This window comes from Acinonyx jubatus, chromosome A3 (assembly GCF_027475565.1).
Source record: "Acinonyx jubatus isolate Ajub_Pintada_27869175 chromosome A3, VMU_Ajub_asm_v1.0, whole genome shotgun sequence".
In the NCBI taxonomy this organism is placed as follows: Eukaryota; Metazoa; Chordata; class Mammalia; order Carnivora; family Felidae; genus Acinonyx; species Acinonyx jubatus.
The window spans coordinates 14,773,462-14,796,368 of NC_069388.1; the positions used below are offsets into that span (position 1 = coordinate 14,773,462).

A 22,907-nucleotide genomic window follows, 5' to 3' on the forward strand; every position below is an offset into this window, starting at 1 on the left:
GCTCCCCCAGGCCAGCAGGGACAAAGCTGGACTGAGTCCCAGAGCAGCTAGGACCTAAAGCACTTACATTCCTGTATACTAGCTCCACTACTGACCCGTTGGTTAATGCTGTGCATGTGACTTTATGATCCTCAGTTTCCTTGCCTGTAAACTGGGTATAATGGCTGCTATGGGGACCAAATGAAGTGAAGCATGGCTAAAACATTAGCTCACATTTAAAAAGTTGGAAGCCCTTGGCCACGCCCACCAGAGCCCAGATTATATGGAAGACACTGGCAAGGTATGCCGGGGCTGTTCTGCCCATTTTACCGCCATAGGCAGCTGAACACAGCACTTTCTGGGAATAAGATGAGCATTTTTCTCAGGTCCTCACTGGCACTGCTATCTCCTTCCTCACTTGAGCTTCCCAGCCAACACCAGCTCCTCCAGAGCAGTAGTGGCCAGTCGAGGGGAACGGTTCTCCAGAGGACAGGCTGCAGGATTGGGGAGAGCAAACATTCGACATGGGGATCTAACAGATACCACAGTTAATGCAATACATCAAAGGGCACAGTCTTAGCTGAGCCTACCAGAAGATAACAGGATGGGGATGTCTATTTCTACAGAAGACACACTCAGGTCTATGGCAGTGTTTTTCTGCTAGTCGAAGATGAAGTCTTGTCTCTCTGGGCAATGCTTAAGATGAGGCTTGCTACGGCTCATATACCTGTAGCCACACAACCCTGAAACTGCAATAAAAATACTCTATATAGTTGCACCAGCCACCTTCTGTTACCTCTCACCTGGATAGAACCCCTGGGTTCTTATTACAGGCTCAGTACCTTCCCACTGTGCAGGCCGTGGATTACGTGACAATGCGGATGCGCTGAAGGAGAGCCAGGGTGTGGTCAGAGTGCCTAATCATCTACAAGGTGCAGAGGAGTTAGCATGGCTGACTCACCAGGGTCTGAACAAGGTGGTATTCATGCACGTAAATTCCTCCACTGGACTCCACTTCTCACCATTTATCAAACTCCTTTGTACAGGGTTAATGAAAGGATTGTATAAGCTGAAATAACCCTTGGAAACTCTGGTGACTTCCGAAGGACTGTTAGAAGACCCTAAGGTCCTCCTCTTTTTCCAGTCTAAAACAAAATCCACCAAATTATAAATTGTAGCTTTGTTTTGGTGGTGGAGCTACAGAGGACTCTATTTTGCTCAGCTTTCTTGTAACATTGTAAAATAATAAAGATGATCCCCCTTTTTTTTAAGAGGCAAAATCTGAAACCCATAAAGAGTGGGTTGCTGGCAGCTTCTAACCTTTGCAGACCCTTTGCAACGATCAAGTTCTTCCATTCCACGTGGCTTCATGTAATCCTTGCAAAACCTGACACATGGATGTTCTCTTCATCTCTCACACGAGGAAGCTGATGGTCTCAGAGGTGTGAGGAAACTAAGGCCACACAGAGTGTGAAGGGCTCAGCTTGACTTCCTGCCTAGGACATCATTAACCCTCAGGCTGACAGAACCTGATCCTTGGCAATGGCTCAGATGTGAGGGCCCTGTGTTCCCCTGGGGCCATGACTCTGCCTCCTTATGTTGCTCTGTGAGGTAGAACTCACCCTGGACCACATCCCGCTCCAGGGAATGAGAGCATAAACGGTGGCGGTGTGTGTGCGGGGAGTAATGGAGAAGGGTGAAACTGGGATGACAAAAGGCTATTCTGACATTGCAGGAATATTGGAGAGGCTAGAGGAGGAAAACTGGAAAAGGCTATGCTGGGAATCTCAGGCCAAACCCCCATACTTACAAAATGCTCTGAGAAACATGCCTCAGTTACCAGCCATGATGTTTCTTATGTTCCTGTGTTTGGTTCTGTAGAAGAAAAATATTTTCAAGTATTCTCTGGTTAAGTTTTGTTCTTAGAAATGTAGGTATTTAGGGGTGCCTCGGTGGCTCAGCCAGTTACATGTCTGACTCTTGGTTTTAGCTCAGGTCATGATCTCCTGGTTCGTGAGTTCGAACCCTGGGTTGGGCTCCATGCTGGCAGTGGACTCAGCTTGGGATTCTCTCTCTCCTTTTCTCTCTGCTTCTCTCTCTCTCTCAAAATAAATAAATGAACTTTAAAAAAATTTAAAAAAGAAATATAGTTATTTAATTTTTCCATTACTTCCATCATTAAAACTAGACCATAAAGCTAAATTTTCCTGCCATAGAGAAAGCAGAACCTCAAAGAACCAAGTGACAACAAAAAGTCTTACTTATGCTTCTGCATTCCACTTTAGAGCCTGGAAACATGTGAAGTTTCACTGCAAAGGCCCACCTCTTAAGAAAGAAGTGGTTGCCTAATTGCAAAATTTACTGAGTAATTAATCTGTCATGAGTAACGTTTTTAGAGCTTGCATGGGTTATCTAATTTAATCTCAGTCTTGTTCCAGTCTTAAAGATGAGGAAGCTGATGCCCAGAGAGAGGTTGATTAAGTTGTCTGAGATCACTCAGCTAAGAGGTGATAGAGCCAGGATTTGGGTCTGGGTATCTGGCTCTGGGCCCCTACTTCATCACTCTGTTCCTTGTGTCCTATGTTGGGTATTGTGCTCAGGGCAGGGAATACAGCAGTAAACAAGACAGCTTAGAAGGTCACTGGTTGAGTCTCTTGCCTTGTGGGTCTTTATAGCAATCTCGTAAGGCTGAATTAAAGAGTCTTTATCTCATGCATGAGAAAAACAAAGACGAACATAGGAAAGGCAAACATGTGTTGCTCAAGGTCATAGAAAGACATAGTTGGAAGATAGAAAACCAGATGTCTCATAGCTCTTTAATGCCCTTTCTCTGCTCTGGAAGCACTTCCATTCAGCAGACTTGGGGCCAGCGTTAATGCCTCAGCAAATAACCAAAGTTTTGCTCAGGCTGGAGGATGTGCAGTGCCCAGGAACACTGGGAGCCAAAGGTTGGTGTTGGATGAAAGAGGGAAAGCAAAACCAGAAAAAACAGATTGACTTTGAGATTTGGGTGAGACTTGCAGATATAATGTCCCAGGCTTCTGGATAAAAGTGGATTCTGGGACAAGGCAGCGTCTGTGGATGGGTTTTTGGGTGAGTTCAGAGAGGCATATTCAGAGATTCACAGATGTGGTGATGAGGAGACAAGTTTGGGAGTGGAGGAAGGCTCTTTTTGTCAGGACATTTAAGGAAATTATTGTTGGTAAAGAGAAGGTGAATGTTCAAAAAATAGTTCCACTGTAGGGGCTGGTAAGAGACTCTTCTGTTGAATTCCCAAATGGCAGCTGGATCAGAACTGGGAATGAGAATCCCCTTACCTGTCATGGTTTATATTTATGTTTAGAGTACAGACTATCCCACAGAAGGCAGAACAGCACTGAAATCCTTTATGGCAGTCTTCCTGCAATGTACAGAAATGAGTACAATTTTCAGGGTCTGATTTGCAGGGTGGCGGTTCCAAGATACTCCCTGGAACACAGAACAGGAAAGAGAAGGGCTTAAAGTAGGCTGGAGTAACATTCAGAACTCCAAAAGCCTAAGGAACTTCCAGGCAATCAGCCACCCTGATCTTTCTCCTGTGGTTATAGGGAAGTGGAATCAGATTTTGTCTGTAGCTCTTGCCTTTCTCTGAGTTCTCAGCAGGGAAAACCAAGAACTCTGGGTATCTGATTGAAGACAGAGGTAGGCAGAACCCTACACCCACTGGTGATTCACCTCCTTGCAGACCAGATATCTTATAGACCCTGGCTGGGTCCGGTTCAAGGGAATGAACAGTGTGTGGTGAGCAAGAGAGGGGTGTGTAGGTGCATTTGCACTGACTCATTGCATAGCCCCAAACAAGTTGTACGAACTTTCATTAACAACATAGTTTATCTCAGGGTTGACCTAACATGTATTATTTGTGTGTAGGAAGAATGAGTGGGAAGGAAGATTTTGGGAAAGGGCGAAGACCACACAGTAAACTGATGATACTGGCATCAGAATGCTAGAACCCAAATCACAAATGAGTTCTGAGGGTGACTTATTTCATGGAGTTGAGGGTGGGCATTTCAGAATGGGGTACAAAGATTGGCTTTTCTTTCCTCCCAGGTCTCTTCTGATAAGGAAGCCAGAGAACCAGGATGCCCCCACTTTGTACTATTAGAAAAGAATAAGAATCTTCATGCTAACATCCCATTTCTCCCATCTCTTAGTTCTTGGGTCAAAGTCCAGACCACCTACACCAGGAGATCCTACTGCAGGGCTCCAATTCACAATCTTCTTTCTGTTCTTGAACTCCATGGCATTAAGAATAGGCACCATAAACCCCTTTATTGAAGCCAGGCCAGGCCTTAATTTTTGTACCTTGTGACTTGCCCTTTCTCAGGGCAAATGTCATAGGTGGAGCGTTCTATAAACCCCTGTTGACTTATTCCTTTGCAAGTATTTGCAATTAGGAGGGGATCCATAAGATATCATACTGACCTGGAAGGAACAAATGATGATGAAGTTGGGGGCTATAATTGTAACAGCAAATGGCACCAGAGGAAAAAGCCAAGGCCCAAGCTATTGACAACTTGGCAGAGACCAGTATGAAGCTCACCCTGGGTCTCCAAGTCATCCCATGGCTCATTAGTTCAGTGCAAGAAATTGGAACTGGCCCCCACTTTGGGGGAGCTTGGGGAATCAATGGAACAGTGTGGGGAAGGAGTCTGTGAGCCAGGGATCTCAGAGAGGCAGATCTTCTCAAGTTTTGCCTCCTTTTCTGGGTATCTGGTCCCAATTTTACTCACAAAGACTTACTAGTCTTTCAGGACCCCTCTTTGTATTTCCTTTCCAATTTTAGTCCTTGAGGGGCCCCTGGGTGTCTCAGTCTGTTAAGCATCCAGCTTTAGCTCAGGTCATGATCTTGTGGCCTGTGAGTTCAAGCCCTGCGTGGGGCTCTGTGCTGACAGCCCAGAGCCTGGAATCTACTTCGCATTCTGTGTCTCCCTCTCTCTCTGCCCCTCCCCAGCTCATGCTCTGTCTCTCTCACTCTCACAAATAAATAAACATAAGAAAATTAAAAAAAATTTAGTCGTTTATTCTCCAATTAACTCTACCCTGGATTCCCCCATTCTCTTGCATCTAGTTTAGCCTCCCTCAGTCTTACAAATCTGCGTGCCCTCTCTGAGACCCCTAAAACAGGACCTTCCCTCCCTGTACACCTGAGATAGTACTCACATCCCTCTTCTGAGCCTCAGTATTCTGAGGATGCTCTCTTCATAGAAGGGTGCAGGTATGATGGATAATAGTTCATTTCCCATTTGGCATTGGTCAAAGTCAACATAACATGGTCAGCACTCTTGTTAGGTTGAGCTGGGCAATGGTGGCTGCTGAGATGGACTCTGTACTTTGCCATTGATGACAGTCAGTGGCAATTGTGCAGGTCCCTCTGAATATTTAAAATGTGGAATAGGGGTACCTGGGTGGCTCAGTTGTTGAGTGTCTGACTCTTGATTTTGGCTCAGGTCATGATCTCACCGTTCATGAGTTTGAGCCCTGTGTTGGGCTCTGTGCTGTCAGAGCAGAGCCTGCTTGGGATTCTCTCTCTCTCTCTCTCTCTCTCTCTCTCTGTCTGTCTCTCTCTTTCTCTCTCTCCCTCTCTCTCTCTCTGCCCTTCTCCCACCTGTGCTCTGTCTCTCTCTTTCTCAAAACAAAGAAATAAACTTAAAAAAATGTGGAATAAAATGTAAGGCTTTCTCTCCTTCCCTCCCAAAACATTCTCCAAGGCAGAGATTATGTAGGTGACAGCTCGAGTTCTACCAATGTAATTTTCCTCTCTGTTTTAAAGCTTGAAAAGTTGGCGCATGCATCCGTGAAGGAACTTAGGCAGCAAGAATAACCTGGATGATGAGGCTGATAACATTTGCGGTAGTTAATTCTTATTGAGCATTTACCATGGTCCAGTAAGAGTGCACTCTGTGTGCATGCATTATCTCAGTTTCTCCTCCCAACTGTCCCAAGATCATTGTATCAATTGCAAAGATAAAATCTGAGTCCCAGATACTTTTGTCCAAGACCACTCAGTAAGCACACAGTAGGGATTCAAACCTGGATGTTACTGACAATAACTCTTGGACCTCTGAACATGATACTATATTTTTTTCACAATGTGTATCCTCAGCCCTCAGATCCTCTCATCTCTACAAATGCTGCTTCCCTCCCTGGAGCCCAGACCCAACACGTACTCATAAAATGTTGCTTGGGACTCCCAGACACCCGCTGAGGTGCTAAGTGAATCAACAGCAGAAGTTGAAGAAACAGCACAGGCTTCATGCTGCTGGCAGGATGGGTTGGTAAGTCCTGGCTGAGGACTGCTGGGTTTGACCAGGCACAGCTCAAACGAGAAGAGAGAAAGAGAGAGCAAATTAGAGGCATGGTCATTCATTGTGTATTCCAGTGACACATCCAAGTGCCTCCCAACCACACCCACCCCAGGGACAGGTAGTGTTTTCAAATTCACACCCATTTTATCCCCTAATTTTGGACTTGTTATGTCTCTCATCCATCTTGTTGCTGTCCTCTCGCAAAATTTTAACAATTCTTCCCATGCAGAGTTCTGGCATGTCTTTGTTATATTTATTCCTAGAGACTTGGACTTTTAAAATAAAATTGTAAGCAGTATGGCAACTTTTTGGTTATTTCTTTCTGTCTGTTGCTAATGTAGAGAAATGACTTTCGTGTATTGATCTGTTACTAGCTATCTTGCTAAATTCTCCCCCTGTTCATCTTAATTTCTTGGTGTGTTCCTTGCAGTGTTCTGGGTGGTCATCATCTGCAAATGATGACAATTGTATTTTTCTCTTTAAACTTATGCCATTCTTGGGGCGCCTGTGCGGCTCAGTCGGTTAGGTGACCGACTTCAGCTCAGGTCATGATCTCGCAGCTCGTGAGTTCGAGCCCCGTGTCGGGCTCTGTGCTGACAGCTCAGAGCCTGGAGCCTGCTTCAGATTCTGTGTCTCCCTCTCTCTCTGCCCCTAACCCACTCACATTCTGTCTCTGTCTCTCTCAAAAATAAATAAACATTAAAAAAAAATTAAAAAAAAAACTTTATGCCATTCTTAATGCCTTCTTGTGCAGACTAGGGCCTCTATACATTATTGTATAGAAGTGAGGATGTGCATATTCTTGTCTGACACCTGATTTAAAACGAAAGCTTTTTGGGGCATCTGGGTGGCTCTGTCAGTTGAGTGTCCAACTCTTGATTTTGGCTAAGGTCATGATCCCAGGGTTGTGGGATCAAGCCCTGTGTGGGGCTCCATGCTGTGCATGGAGCCTGCTTAAGATTCTCTCTCTCTCTCTCTCTCTCTCTCTGTCTCTGTCTCTCTCTCTGCCCCACTCCCCCGCTCCCCCACTTATGCACTTACTCTCTCTCTCTCTAAAATAAGTAAGTAAGTAAGTAAGTAAAAATAAAAGCTTCTTGAATTTCCCCTTTTAGGGTAGTATCTGTTTTAGGTTTCTCATAAACATCTTTTATCAGGTCCAGAAAGTTCTCTTTCATTCCTGACAAGAAAATTTTCCTTAATTTATGTGAAGTTATATTTTTGCTTTTTTTCTGTTAATGTGTTGAATTACATTTCAGATTTTCTAACATTAAACCATTCTTGCATTTCTCCAGTCATCTAATGTGATCATTTTATATTATCATTTTTCATATCATTTGGTTCAGCTTCCAATTTTTAAGGGATTTTATATCTATATTCATAAGAAAACTGTGCCTGTAACTTTCCTTTCTCATACTGTCCTTGCTTGGTTTTGTAGTAAGTTTGCACTAACCTCATAGAATGTGCTGAAGAGCAGACTTTATCAAACATGTGGGAAATTTTGTGTAAGATAAAGATAATTAGTTACCCGAATCTTTAATTTCCTTTTTTTTTTCTTGCACAAATATACTCACTTGCACTTTGTTGTTTTCATTTAACAATATATCCTGAAAATTACCCTAAGGCAGCTCATAGCAATTTCTCTTTTTTTTTTTTTTCAACGTTTTTTATTTATTTTTGGGACAGAGAGAGACAGAGCATGAACGGGGGAGGGGCAGAGAGAGAGGGAGACACAGAATCGGAAACAGGCCCCAGGCTCCAAGCCATCAGCCCAGAGCCCGACGCGGGGCTCGAACTCCCGGACCGCGAGATCGTGACCTGGCTGAAGTCGGACGCTTAACCGACTGCGCCACCCAGGCGCCCTGCAATTTCTCCTTTTTTACAGCTGTGTTCTACACTACCGTGTACATTTGGCCAATCTCCTTTCAATGGGCATTTATGTACTTTCCAAGATTTTGCTATTACAAATATGCTTCAGTGAACAACCATATGCATATTTTCTGTATTGTTGAAGGTGTAACATCAGGGTAAGTGTTTGTGGGTATTTTTGTTGCCTAAAAGGGTAAATTTATACGTACTTTGGTTAGATATCACTAAATTCTACTCCATAAAGTTTATGCTATTTTGTACTGCCACCAACCATGTGAGCATGGGTGTTTCCCGTAACAGACTGTATGGTCGTGTTTTTGAATTTTTGCCAAAATAAGTGAGGAGTGTTATCTCTGTGGTTGTTGTGGTTCATTCACATTGTAGTATGTATCAGTACTTTATTCATTTTATATCTGAATAATATTCCATTGCATGTATATGCCACAACTTGCTTATCCATTCATCTGTTGATGGACATTTGGGTTGTTTCCATCCTTTGGTGATTGCAAATAGTGCACTACAAATGTTTGTGTACAAGTAATTTTTTTAGCACCTATTTTCACTTCTTTTTAGTATATATAGATATACATATATACATATATATGTATATATACATATTCTTTTGGGTATAATAGCTAGCAGTGGAATTGATGGGTTATATGTTTAACTTTTGAGGAAATTTCAGGCTGCTTCTACAGTTGTTGAACTATTTAACATACATTTTTTATCACTAATGCATAGGAGTTCCAATTTCTCCACATCCTTGCCAACTCTTATTCTCTTCCCTCCCTTCTTCTTCTTCTTCTTCTTCTTCTTCTTCTTCTTCTTCTTCTTCTTCTTCCTCTCCTCCTCCTCCTCCTCCTCCACCTCCTCCTCCTCCTCCTCCTCCTCCTTTGTTTATAGTCATCCCTGAGAGTGTGAAGTGGTATTTACTTGTGGTTTTGACTTGCATTCCCCTAATAACTAATGATGTTGAGCATCTTTTCATGTGCTTGCTGACCATTTCTGTTTCTTCCTTGGAGAAATGTCTATTCAAGTCCTTTGCAACTTTGTCACTGGGTTGTTTATCTTCTTTGAATTGGAAGAGTTATTTTTATATTCCAGATATTAGACTTTTATCAAACACATATTTTTCAAATATATTTTACCACTTTATGTGTTGTCTTTTCACCTTTTTGATAGTCATTTGGTGCACAAGTGTTCTTAACTTTGATGAAGTCCAACTCACCTATTTTGTTGATGTTGTTGCTATGCTTTTGATGCCATTTCTTGCCTAATACGAGGTCATGATGATTTACCTCTACACTTTCATCTTAGAATTTTATAGCTCTTATATTTAAATCATTGATCAACCTTGAATTAATTTTTGTATATGGTGTGATATAGGGTTCCAGTTTCATTCTTTTGCATTTAGATATCTTTTGCAAATGGTCTCAATACCATTTGTTGATGCGACTATTCTTGGTCTTGATGCCCTTGTTAAAAATCATTGGCCATAGATGTGTGGGTTTATTTCTGGACTCTCGATTCTATTTGTTTTTGTTTTTAATGTTTATTATTTTTGAGAGAGAGACAGAGTGTGAGCAAGGGAGGGGCAGAGAGAAAGGGAGACACAGAATCTGAAGCAAGTTCCTGGTTCTGAGCTGTCAACACAGAGCCTGATGTGGGGCTCGGACTCACGGACCATAAGATCATGACCTGAGCCGAAGCTGGACGCTCAACCACTGAGCCACCCAGGCACCCCTCAATTTTATTTGTTAATCTATATGTCTGTCCTCATGCAAGTACCACACTCTTCATTATTGTAGCTTTGTAGTAAGTTTTGAAATTGAGAAATGTGAGTTCTCCAATTTGTAGTACTTTATCAATATGTTTTTGTGTATATGGCATGCCCCTTGAAATTCCATGTGAATTTGAGGTTTGGCTTCCTCATTTCTGCAAAAAAAAAAAAAGCCATTGGAATTTTATGTGGGATTCCATTGCATCACCATTTTAACACCTTAGATCTTCCAATCCACACATGTGGGATGTCTTTTAATTTATTTAGGTCTTCCTTAATCTCTTTCAGCAATGTTTTGTATTTTTTGGTGCACAAGTTTTTTCACCTTCATGGTTACATTTATTCCTAGATATTTTATCATTTTGTATCATTATAAATTGAATTGTTTTCTTAATTTTGCTTTTGGATTGCTAACTGTTGATGTATAGAAACACAGTTGATTTTTGTGTGTGTTGTTATTTTTATACTTTGCAACTTTGGTGAATTTGTTTATTAGCTCTACTAATTTTTTGTGTGGATTCTTGGGGAATTTCTCTACATGGGATCATGTCATTTGCAAAAAGACAGAATTTTATTTCTTCCTTTCCAATTTAGATGGCTTTTTCTTGCTTAATTGCTTTGGCTAAAACTTCCAGTGCAATGTCGACCAGCAATAATGACAGTTGCATTTTTGTCTTATTCCTGATCTTGGGCGGAAAGCTTTCACTCTTTCACCACTGAATATGATGATAGTGGTGTATTTTTCATAGATACCTTTAATCATGTTGAGGAAGTTCTTTCTGTTGCTAGTTTCATGAATGTGGTGCATTTGTAAAATGTCTCTTCTGTTTCAGTTGAGAGTATCATGTAATTTTCCCCCCTTCTTTATATTAATGCGGTTGATTATATATCACTGAAACTATAGATGAAAGTTTCATAGTTTTTAAAAATAAGCTATATCTGTGTACTGAAGGAGACTGTATTTGGAGTTTAGAATATCAAAACAAGGTTCAAATCTTCACTGCTATCCAGCTTCTTCCCAGCTTCCCAGCCTATTGGGAGCCCAGTGTCCACAGGTTTCCCCTTTTTCTCCTCTTAGGGGAAAGTCAACTTCTTCATTTCTGAGAGCATATAATATTTCTCCACAATATTTACACTCAATAACCACCTTCTCCTGGAGAACCTGCCCTGGGCTCTTGGCTGACAGATCTCCTCTTCTGTCTGAGCTCTAAGATACTTACTGTGTGCTCCTATTCTTCCCATGTCCTCTTCTAGTCTCTCTGTATATAACATTTTTTATTATATTAATTACTTAGAATTAATATATATTAATAAATCTGGAAAATGTGTGTTAATATATATTTTAAACTTTATTAAGATATAATTGATCTATTTCAAAATTTTTTCAAGCAGGAAAAAATACATGTGTGTAATATATGAAATTATATATGTAATATATTGTTTTCCAGCCTTATTAAGATATAATTGATATAACATTGTATAAGTTTAAGGTGTACAATGTGTGGATTTGATATGCTTATATATTGTAAAATGATCTACCACTCCATCACATCACTTACTTATCATTTCTTATTTGTAGTGAGAACACATAAGATCTACTCTCTTAACAACTTTCAACTAGGTAATATGGTCTTGTTATCTATAATCACTATGCTGTATGTTAGATCCCCAAATCTATTCATCTTATAACTAGAAGTTTATACGCTTTGCCAACATTTACCCATTCTCCAGTCTCCAGCCAATCATTTTACTCTCTGTTTCTAACAGTTCAGCATTTTTAGATTCCATATAGAGGTGTTATCATACAATATTTATCTTTTTCTGTCTGACATTTTACTTAACACAATGCCTCAAGTTTTATCCACGTTGTCAAAAATGGCAGCATTTCCTCCCTTCTCAGGGCTAAATAATGTATATATATTATATATAACATATTGTATATTATATAAATATATAATAATATATATTTATATATAATATAATATATTATATATATATATATATATATATATATATACACACCACATCTTTTTCATCTATTCAACCATTGATGGACTGAGGTTGTTTTTATATCTTCCTGCAAAAATAATGTTTCTTCTTTTCTGTAAATTATTTTATAATTAGAATATAGAAATATTATTTCTTTCAGGGAAAAAAATTTTGTGTGCAAAAGAGGGGTTTAGACGTGTGAAAGGAGAGTTGTCTGCAGAAGCCCTAGTGCCACAGAGAAAAGGTCATGGTAAAGGCAGGCAAAGGAGAGGAAATGTCTTTGGCCAGTGGAAGCAGGGAGGAGCCTGGGATAACCACCCAGCTCTCCAGGGAAGCCTGTGCCAGACTGAGAGCTCTCCTCTCTGGCCAGAGTCATGCCAACCCAGGCTCTCCTGCCCATGCTTCTCCTCTCTGTGCTGCTGCTACAGGCCCAGGGAGGGCACCGTAAACTGAACAGGATGCAGGGTAGGTGATGGACTAAGGGGGTGGGGAGGGAAGGGGGCAAGAGGTGCTGTGTCGCTTCTGGGGAGGACCTGGAAACTGGAACCTTTCAGCACATCCTGCTCTGACTACAGCACTATGAAGACTCTGGGTCGTCCAAAGTTATGGCCCTCTGGCCCCTTTACCCCGCACTGGGAACAATAATGGGGGTGGGGGGGAGCCTACGTCTTTTGACTCTCCATTCCAAATACTAGGACACAAATGGTACATAGTGTAGTGAAAGGTACATCAGGGCTGAAAATCACTTGGGGACACCCAACCACTATTCTTGGATTTCTGCACATATGTGATCTCTAAAGATCCGGAGATATTGATGGGAGTGGGTACAGAATGAAAGGGCCCTGGGAAAATAAGCTTTGGGGTGTCCAGGGTCAAGTCAAAGTTCTCATCAGAGGACCAGGATGGTGGCAGCAGAAGGGAAATAGTGCAAGTGGTATTTTCTGGGAAGGGGCAGGGGTCCTGGACACAGTGACAGGTCATCTTCCTCTCTGGACCCTGCAAATCCTGGGGAGTGAGAGGGTCTGCAGGGTGTCTCAGACTTTGCTGAGTTCTCAGAGTGTAGATTCTATGGGGGTGACTTCACCAAGACCATGACTAACATGGGAGACAGGTTCCTGTCTGCAGAGAAAGGAGAGGGCCCAGGGAGGCCAGGCATTGAGATCTGTTGGGGCAGAAGGTGTGTGGGTGGGGGGATATAGGATTTAAGATACTACAATCACCAGGTTTGGGTAAAGGGAAGAAATTGCGTTCCCTGAAAAGTTCAAGAGCATCATGAGTAGGACTTGGGTTTTAGGGTTTTTGGGAGAGGATTTAAGCTTGAGAGGAGTGCTCTTGAGGGATCTGGTTCCACTGACTCTGATTCTGCTCTTTTTAGGTCTAAAGGCCTGTGAGAAGAAGCCCAGCGTGTATCTTTGCAGTAATCACTGTTCATATTTACTAAAGTGTCCAAAAGCAAATACTGTATGTTGTTCAACCTCCTGTGGGAACGTTTGCATGAGCCTCCAGTGAGGGGGTGAGGGCGCTGGACTTTGCATTCTGCTCCCCCAAACTTCTATACAGATCAAAGCACAAGGACCTCAGATCCTGGGCACCAGGATGTCAACGGGAGTACACCTTTACCCTGTCTGAACTGTTTGTTCCTGTCAAATAAACCAGAACAAATGTCCACAGACCTGCCTATCTTACTCCCAGGGCTTATAGTCATTGAGGACCCAGTGCAGACCCCAGAGCGCTCCCTTCTCTGGGTCCAGGGCTCTGATCTCTCCCCCCTTGTGATGTTTCTTTATTTTCTCTCCCATTGGCCCCTGCTCCCCCACCAGGGCCCCGAGGCCCAGCCTCATTGTTGATCTGCTCATTGAACCAGTGACGCCAGGGAAGAAACTGCTCATGTGTGGTACCTTCCAATGCTAACCAGAACACTCCTCAGCCTGGAGTCAGAAGGGCCAAGTTAAACATGAGGTGGGGTGGGGCTACACTCTGGGGCACAAAGTAGGAGGTCCCCAAGGAGGCTTCTTCTTAAATTTAATCCACCTCCATCCTGTTCTACCCATCCTCCTTGTGAGGTTCAGATTACCATATGTTTACAAGATAGAAAACCAATCGCAGGGAGTTAAGTGACATGCTTGAGGCCAAAAGACAGTGAGAGGTCATGTTGTGGCTAGAGGAGGATGTTCGTCTGGACTCCCTGTTTGCTCACTGCTCCTCCATTATTGTGAGAACATGGGTGTGGAAGTGAGTGCCTACACTATTGTCTCCCACCCCATCCTCCATCAATATGGCCTCTTTTGTGATGGGGCACGGAATGGGGTCCCAGGACCTGAGACTTCAGTGTCTTCCATCAAATGAATGGTCCCCACCTTTCCCCAATCCTCCTCCTTATGGTCTCATTCTCTCTCTCTTTTAACCCAGAAAGAAGCCAGGTGGTGGGGAACAGGTGGTTCACCGTGATGCTACTAAGGATTAATTGGCCACTAAGGAGTCAGTATGAGTGTTGCCCATGGTCTCATGGTGAATCAGTGGAATTCTGTGCAAGCAGAGCTCCTCTGAGGTTGTCCTGGGACTAAATCCAGGGACTAGGTCACATGTGCCCAAAGGGGACTTGGAGTCAAGTGTGAAGAACTCAGGCAGGTAGGCAGGGCTTGCTGGAGGCTGGTGTGCAGTGTTAAACTCCAGGGCAGTGCTTCCTGTGGGCATCAGTGAGGATTTCCCACAGAATAAACCAGCATCCCTCAGGCCAGAGTCTATGGCCCACCTCAGAAGCTCCTGGTATTGGAGCTTCTGGTATTGGAGGAGCTCCTGGTATTGGAGGAGCTCCTGGTATTGGAGGAGCTTCTCCACCTATCCCGGGAGCTGGGACTAGGAGACTGTAGGAAAGAGATCATGATCCATTAGCAGCACAGACATCATCAGATGTAGGTGGATGGTAAGGGCATACCCTGCGGGAGATCTTAGCGGGTGCTTCCTCAGACAACCTGACTCTGCAAGCATCTTCCCAGTGCTTGGCCATGCCCCCAAACACCCTGGGAGAGACTATTAAGAGAGGCAAAGTTACCTGCCAGGGCCCACATAGAGAATGACCTCCATGTCCATGACAAGTGTTCCTTCCTATGTGGGTACACCATGCTGCCAGCTGACCTATTCCTTGCCACCAGTGTGAGCACCCCAGACCATGAATTCTACTGGAAGGATCTGGTTTTCTCCATTGTGATAACTCGTGTCTTGGCCTGTTCCCCAGAGCTCTCTGGACACTCCACATTGCCTCACTGGACCGAGAGGCCACGCCTAGACTGCTTTGGCTGGGAGGAGTGCTTGCCTGGCCAGCACTGCAAGTTCTGTGGTATGGGACAACTGTGTGCCCCTGTGGTAGATCAAGCGGAGGAGTGGGGACCCCTGCAAGACCCTGAATCTCATGGAGGCAGAGGAGGAAGCGAATGTAAATTGTGCCATGGCTTGGGTCTCCAGAAAGCCAAGTCCCAGATGAGGAGAATCGTTGATCAGGCTGGTCTGTCTGTGAGAAACAATGGCCTTGCAGTTGCCCTGGTTTCTGCACCATTCTCTTCTCATGCCCCAGACATGCTTTAGCAAATTTTTTCTTCGCAAGTTCTCATCATGGTAATTAGAAGTAGCTTTCTCATATGCAGGGACTCAGCCACATGCCTTCACTATCTTAGTCAGGACTAAGTCATCTCCTTGGCCCTGTGACATGATAGAGGTTGAAGAGACTTTGATTACTTGATATCCCACAGGACATCATGCTGGTCTCTCAGGTCACTTACATTGTGCTAACTGACCACGGGGAAATAGTAGGTATCCTACATGCTTTATCACGTGCATGCCAGAGGATAAGACTTTCTATCTGGTGTATTTTCAGAGATCCACTGGTCTAGGTCATATGGAGACATTCTCTTGAGACAGGAGACAACTTCCTGCACCTTGTATTGTTCACCATGAAGCAAGAGAAAACGCATGCTGGGCCTCTGGGTTTTGGAGATGACAAATGTCACTTTTGGGCATTCTCTATTTCCTTGGGAAATATAAGGCTGCTAGTTTTTTAAATTTTTTTATTTTTTCAGAGTTTCTTAATTTATTTATTTATTTATTTATTTATTTATTTATTTATTTTTAACGTTTTATTTATTTTTGAGACAGGGAGAGACAGAGCATGCACAGGGGAGGGTCAGAGAGAGGGAGACACAGAATCTGAAACAGGCTCCAGGCTCTGAGCTGCCAGCACAGAGCCCGATGCGGGGCTCGAACTCACGGACCGCGAGATCATGACCTGAGCTGAAGTCAGCCGCTTAACCAACTGAGCCACCCAGGCACCCCCAGAGTTTTTTTCTTTTTTAAGTCCAAGTTAGTCAACATATAGTATAATAATAATTTCAAGAATAGAACTTAGTGATTCATCACTTACATATAACACCCAGTGCTCATCCCAACCAATGCCTCCTTAATGCCCATTGCCCGTTTAGCCCATCCCCCCACCCAACACCCCGCCAACAACCGTCAGTTTGTTCTCTGTATTTAAAAGTCTCTTATGGTTTGTCTCCCTCTCTGTTTTTATCTTATTTTTGCTTCCCTTCCCCTGTGTTCATCTGTTTTGTTTCTGAAATTCCACATATGAGTGAAATCATATGATACTGGTCTTTCTCTGACTGACTTATTTTGCTTAGCATAATACACTCTAGTTCTATCCACATTGTTGCAAATGGCAAGATTTCATTCTTTTTGATGGGCGAGCAATATTCCATTTATATGTGCGTTACATCTTCTTTATCCATTCACCAGTAGGTGGACATTTGGGCTCTTTCCATACTTTGGCTGTTGTCGATAGTGCTGCTATAAACATTGGGGTGCAGGTGCCCCTTCGAAACAGCATTTTTGTATCCTTTGGATAAATACCTAGTAGTTCAATTGCTGGGTCATGGGGTAATTCTATTTTTAATTTTTTGAGGAACCTCCATACTGTTTTCCAGAGTGGCCGCACCAGTTTGCATTCCCACCAACAGTGCAAGAGGATTCCCCTTTCTCCACATACTTGCCAACATCTGTTGTTGCTTGAGTTGTTAATGTTTGCCATTCTGACTGGTGTGAGGTGGTATCTCATTGTGGTTTTGATTTGTATTTCCCTGATGAAGAGTGATGTTGAGCATCTTTTTGTGTGTCCGTTAGCCATCTGGATGTCTTCTTTGGAAAAGTGTCTATTCGTGCCTTTTAAGGCTACTAGTTTTGAATAAGACCCAGATTAAGAAAAGATTCTGCAGCATGACCAGGGTATGTTGAAAGTTGCCTGCCAGTTGGGTCTTAGCACCTAGCCTATGCATTTTACTAAATGTGTCTCTGGTGGATTAAGATGCTGGATAGAACATTTGCATACTCAAGTAGGAGAATCACAGAACACATACTTGGAGTATTGAGGTCAAGCCTTGTCCTCTTCTGTTGACAAGTGCTTTCCATTTGAGAAGCATCTCTTGCTAGTGGACCCCAGTAAAAAAACTGAATGCCTGACCATGGGACATTGAGTCACTTTGAAACTGGAATTATCCATCACAAATTGGGAGCTATCTGACCTATGAAGTCTTAAAATGGGATGTGTATAGAGGCAGTCCATTGTCAAATAGAAATGGTATAAATGAGACTGGGCTTGATCAGATAATTTCTTCTGGAAATGAGCAACCTATGTAATCAGGTATTTGGGCTCCAAAGACCCACTGATATCTCCTCTTGCTTCATTCTTGCCTGCTGCCACTAAGTCTCCGACAGGGGCTCCCCTTTCCACACATGCATTCCCTAAGAAGTGGTGTCTTTTAATATCTGCCTATTTGGGTCCCTTGGGTCCCTTCCTTATGGTTTCTTAGGAACCAGAGAGACCTGATCTACCAGGTATCAGCCTTGTGTTCTATGCTAAGCCCCCTGCTCATATCTCATTTCCATACAATCTGTGTATGTCTTTGCCATTAACCTAAAATATAAAACTGTCAGTTATTTTTACCAGCAAGAATAGGTTAACTTGGAAATAGCAGAGAATTGCAAATCAGGGCTAACAAGCTTCAACAGAAGAATAGGCAAGTCCAGAGAAGAAAGGAGAGGAAGGTTCTTTTATAGAGGAAAGTGGGAATTAACAGGGAGTTCCAACTAGAATGGCTTTTCATTGGTTGTGATAGTCTCATATTGGGTGGGCTATTGCCAGGGGAGGAGGAACACCTTTCGTCTTGCTGTGACAACAAAGCTAAGGTACTATCCACTTTCTGGGAACATTTCCTGTTGGGTCAGCAATTGATAACAAGTAGTGTGGTAGGAGCACGCCCCCTGGTGGCCTCCCAACTCCATTTCAGTGAGGTTTTCCTTTATTAATTTTCACATTGCATCTATGTGGATGCCAACACTACTAATCCAAATCTGCTGGATATGAGTGTTTTATTTCTCTGCTCACAGATTGTTTGAAGTTTGTAGCATTCTCTATTTCCTCATTAGGCTGTGGCTATGGGTTATAGATTGATTTATTTGCTTTCCTTGTTGAGCTGTATTTTTCGTTTTGTTTTGTTTTGTTTTGTTTTAGGAAAAAGATCTTATAACACCTGATGGGATGAACTCTATTCTTCCCATTCTTACATGTGAGTAAATGAAGTTTCAGAGAAATGAGACGACTTACCTAAAGTCTTTCAGTCAGCAAGTGGTGGAGGTGAGTTTCAAATCTGTCTGATGAACCTAAGGTCTGTGAGTATGACACTATACAACTGTGCACTTCCAATCGATAATACATTGGCTCCTCTGAATGACATTCTGGATCATCTATGGTTCAGGGTCAGGATGAGGGAAAATGGGTTGACCCATATTCTGTTGGTGCAAGTATAACCCAAACATTATGAAGGGAGAATTGGCAACATTTATGCACAGATTAAATTGTGTGTATTTTCATTTCTTCTCACATTGGCTTTCCCAAGGAATAAAGAAATGCTCAAGGATTTAGTTATAAGAATGTAACTAATAATAGTGAAATGATTGCTTACAATAGGGAAAAACTGGAACAACCAAGATGTCAATAACTGGTGATTAATTGGCAGACCGATCTCTTAATCAATGGAGTTGTAGAAAATATTTAAGACTATGGGAAAATATTCATTATAAATGTTAAATTTTAAAATAGTCACAGGATTTTCCACTATAATTTTTCTACTTTTATTGTGATAAAATACACATAAATCTAACCATTTTTCTTTTTTTAATTTTCTCTTTTATTTTTTTTAAATTTATATCCAAATTAGCATATAGGGCAACAGTGATTTCAGGAGTAGATTCCTTAGTGCCCCTTACCCATTTAGCCCATCCCCCTCCCACAACCCATCCAGTAACCCTCTGTTTGTTATCCATATTTAAGAGTCTGTTATGTTTGTCCCCCTCACTGTTTTTATATTATTTTTACTTCCCTTCCCTTGTGTTCATCTGTTCTGTGTCTTAACGCCCTCATATGAGTGAAGTCATATGATACTTGTCTTTCTCTAATTTCAGTTAGCATAATACCCTCCAGTTCCATCTATGTAGTTGCAAATGGCAAGATTTCATTCTTTTTGATTGGCGAGTAATACTCCATCGTATACATATACCACATCTTCTTTATCCATTCGTCAGTTGATGGACATTTTGGCTCTTTCCATACTTTGGCTATTGTTGATAGCGCTGCTATAAACATTGGGGTGCATGCGCCCCTTTGAAAGAGCACACCTGTATCCCTTGGATAAATACCTAGTAGTGCTATTGCTGGGTTGTAGGGTAGTTATATTTTTAACTTTTTGAGGAAACTCCATACTATTTTCCAGAGTGGCTGCACCAGCTTGCATTCCCACCAACAATGCAAAAGAGATCCTCTTTCTCTGCATCCTTGCCAACATCTGTTATTGCCTGAGTTGTTAATGTTAGCCATTCTGACAGGTGTAAGGTAGTATCTCATTGTGGTTTTGATTTGTATTTCCCTGGTGAGGAGTGAAGTTGAGCATTTTTTCATGTGTCGGTTGGCCATCTGGATGTCTTCTTTGGAGAAGTGTCTATTCATGTCTTTTGCCCATTTTTTCACTGGATTATTTGTTTTTTGGGTGTTGAGTTTGAGAAGTTCTTTAAAGATTTTGAATACTAACCCTTTATCTGATATGTTGTTTGCAAATATTTTTTCCCATTCCGTTGGTTGCCTTTTAGTTTTGCTGCTTGTTTCCTTTGCTGTGCAGAAGTTTTTTATTTTGATGAGGTCTCAGTAGTTCATTTTTGCTTTTGTTTCCCTTGCCTCTGGAGATGTGCTGAGTAAGATGTTGCTGCAGCCAAGATCAAAGAGGTTTTTGCCTGCTTTCTCCTCGAGGATTTTGATGGATTCCTGTCTTACATTTAGGTCTTTCATCCATTTTGAATTTATTTTTGTGTATGCTGTAAGAAAAGTGGTCCAGGTTCGTTTTTCTGCATGTTGCTGCCCAGTTTTCCCAGCACCACTTGCTGAAGAGACTGTCTTTATTCCATTGGGTATTCTTTCCTGCTTTGTCAAAGATTAGTTGGCCATACGTTTGTGGGTCCATTTCTGGGTTCTCTATTCTGTTCCATTGATCTGAGTGTCTGTTTTTGTGCCAGTACCATACTGTCTTGATGATTACAGCTTTGTAATACAGCTTTAAGTCTGGGATTGTGATGCCTCCTGCTTTGGTTTTCTTTTTCAAGATTGCTTTGGCTATTCGGGGTCTTTTCTGGTTCCATACAAATTTTAGGATTGTTTGTTCCAGCCCTGTGAAGAATGCTGGTGTTATTTTGAAAGGTATTTCATTGAATATGTAGATTGCTTTGGTTAGTATTGACATTTAAAAAAAATTTTTTTTAATGTTTATTTCTTTTTGAGACAGAGACAGAGCATGAATGGGGGAGGGTCAGAGAGAGAGAGGGAGACACAGAATCTGAAACAGGCTCCAGGCTCTGAGCTGTCAGCACAGAGCCCGACACGGGGCTAGAACTCTCAAGCCGTGAGATCGTGACCTGAGCCGAAGTTGGCCACTTAACCGACTGAGCCACCCAGGCGCCCCTAGTATTGAAATTTTAACAATATTTGTTCTTCCTATCCAGGAGCATGGAATCTTTTTCCATTTTTTTGTGTCTTCTTCAATTTCTTTCATAAGCCTTCTATAGTTTTCAGTGTAGAAAAAATTAAAGAAAAATATTTTTAATAGAAATTGAAAATAAAAATAATTTTTTTTCCCTTTCTGTATTCAAGAAAAAGAAATGAAATGACAAAGGGGAAAAAAAAGAAAAATGAATAGATGGACCTGCAAGCAGACTGAAATACGATTGAAATTACTTCGTTTTCCCCTAGAAGTCAAACTATGAAGCGCTTTATTGTCTGTAAACTAAGCAGGTGGAGAGATTTGTGTTCCTGAAGGGCGAGGTTGGCCCAGTGGGTGGGGCTTAGTGTAATGGCTCCGTTCTCCACTAGATGGCGCTGCTCAGCTTATTGGTGTGAATTGTTGTGGCGCCTGTAGGTGTGTACACGCATGCGCGGGAGCAGTGAAAATGGCGTCACCCAGCTACCCGGTCTCTAGTGTTGTAACTCTGTTCTGCCGGACCCCCAATTGCGCACCGGTCCTTTGTCTCCAGCTTCCATCCACTCCCCGCTTTTACACAGTCCTGACCAAGTCCCAGGCAGCACCTCTCTCCTGAGTTTTCTCTCAGATGTGGCCGTGTTTCCCGACCCCTTACTTCTGAAGGGCTGCGGCTTTGACCCATCCTGCCCCTCTGCGAAAGGGTCTCACCGAGCAGTGGCCGGGTGCCAGAGGCACCCAGGAACGTTGGCGGGACTGTGCTGCTGCCGAAGCCCAGAGACCCGGCCGGGTGCCAGCCTGCTCCAGAAAGAGTTCACACGATCGTGTAGCAGCAGCGCTTCAGGGATTATGGAAAATCACAACACGCATTTGGCACCAGGCTTCACCCCCAGCGACCTTAGTCCAGCACCAGCGAATGTGGTTGTTCACCCGGGTCCACTGGGGCACACAGCCTCTACCAGATGTCCTCCAGAGAGGGAAATCGCCTCTCCCCTGTGGCCCGAAGACCCCTGGACTTCGCTCTGCACCCTTCTCACCAGAGCACCGCCAGGTATCAAGCTGCAGAGTTTCAGACTCTGCGTTCCCTGTTTATAGTCTTAATGGAATTTAAACCCTCTCCTTTCTCTTTTCTTCCTTTTTAGTTCAGTCCCTGCAGCTGTTTCCACTTTTCCACTTTCTCTCCAGCTGCTTTTGGGGGGGGGTGCTTTCCCACATTCTACCCCCCCCATCTCCGTCCTCTCTCCACAAGCAAAAAACAGCTCCCTGCCCTCAGCGGCTTCTCTCTCCCCCAGTTCATCTCTCTGCACCACGTATCTGCTGAGTTCTGTGGTTCATGTTGTGCAGATTGTTGTGTTAATCCTCAATTCAGTTTTCTAGGTGTGCAGAATGGTTTAGTGTTGATCTGGTTGTATTTCATGGATGCGAGACACACAACCTTCCATGGTGTTCCCAGGTTTTTTATATATGGCTTTAATTATGTTGAGGTGGTGTTCTACTCCCAGTTTGTTTTTATTATGAAAGGCTGTTGAGATTTGTTGAGTGATTTTTCTGCATCAATTGAGATGATCGTGTGTTTTTTTTTCCCTTCCATTCTTTTAATGTGGTATATTATGTCAATCATTTTTCATATATTAAAGTATTCTTGCATTTCAGGAATAAATTTAACTTGATCGTGAGTGATGTATAATCCTTTTAGTACACTGCTCAGTTCAGTTTGATATTATTTTGTTGAGGTCCAGAACTTCTCTTTGGTGGAGGTTTTTGCTGAGATTTTTGATTCAGTTTTTCAGATTAGTTATAGGTAAGGGATCTGGGTGGCTCAGTCAGTTGAGCATCTGACTTCGGCTCAGGTCATGATCTTGAGGTTCGTGAATTTGAGCC

At 42.6% G+C, this 22,907-nt stretch overlaps 3 protein-coding genes across 8 annotated transcripts in view; 2 read left to right on the forward strand and 1 right to left on the reverse strand.

Moving 5' to 3' along the window:
• Positions 1-22,907, forward strand: part of WFDC11 (WAP four-disulfide core domain 11) — an 82,511-nt gene that overhangs the window by 48,107 nt on the left and 11,497 nt on the right. Inside the window, exons 1-3 of one of the 6 annotated variants that reach the window (XM_053199894.1) lie at positions 13,787-13,920; positions 15,197-15,573; positions 18,521-18,643. The exons of 3 other annotated variants lie outside the window; for them this stretch is intronic. In XM_053199894.1, coding sequence (XP_053055869.1) covers positions 18,584-18,643 — 60 coding nt within the window. In that variant the 5' untranslated portion in view covers positions 13,787-13,920; positions 15,197-15,573; positions 18,521-18,583. Of the gene's footprint in view, positions 1-13,786; positions 13,921-15,196; positions 15,574-18,520; positions 18,644-22,907 lie in introns of those variants that run through there. 2 more of the 6 variants (XM_027070220.2, XM_053199895.1) reach the window with 2 other exon arrangements.
• Positions 394-6,276, reverse strand: WFDC13 (WAP four-disulfide core domain 13). Its single transcript, XM_027070221.2, has 3 exons — positions 6,189-6,276; positions 3,297-3,447; positions 394-511 (listed from the first exon to the last, which is right to left on the reverse strand). Exons 1-3 carry the CDS (start codon positions 6,274-6,276, stop codon positions 394-396), a joined length of 357 nt encoding a protein of 118 aa, XP_026926022.2.
• LOC106969031 (protein WFDC10B) lies at positions 12,029-13,631 on the forward strand. The gene is made up of 2 exons (XM_015065511.3): positions 12,029-12,426; positions 13,337-13,631. The coding sequence occupies exons 1-2, from the start codon at positions 12,336-12,338 to the stop codon at positions 13,468-13,470; spliced, it is 225 nt and encodes a 74-aa protein (XP_014920997.2). The 5' UTR covers positions 12,029-12,335; the 3' UTR covers positions 13,471-13,631.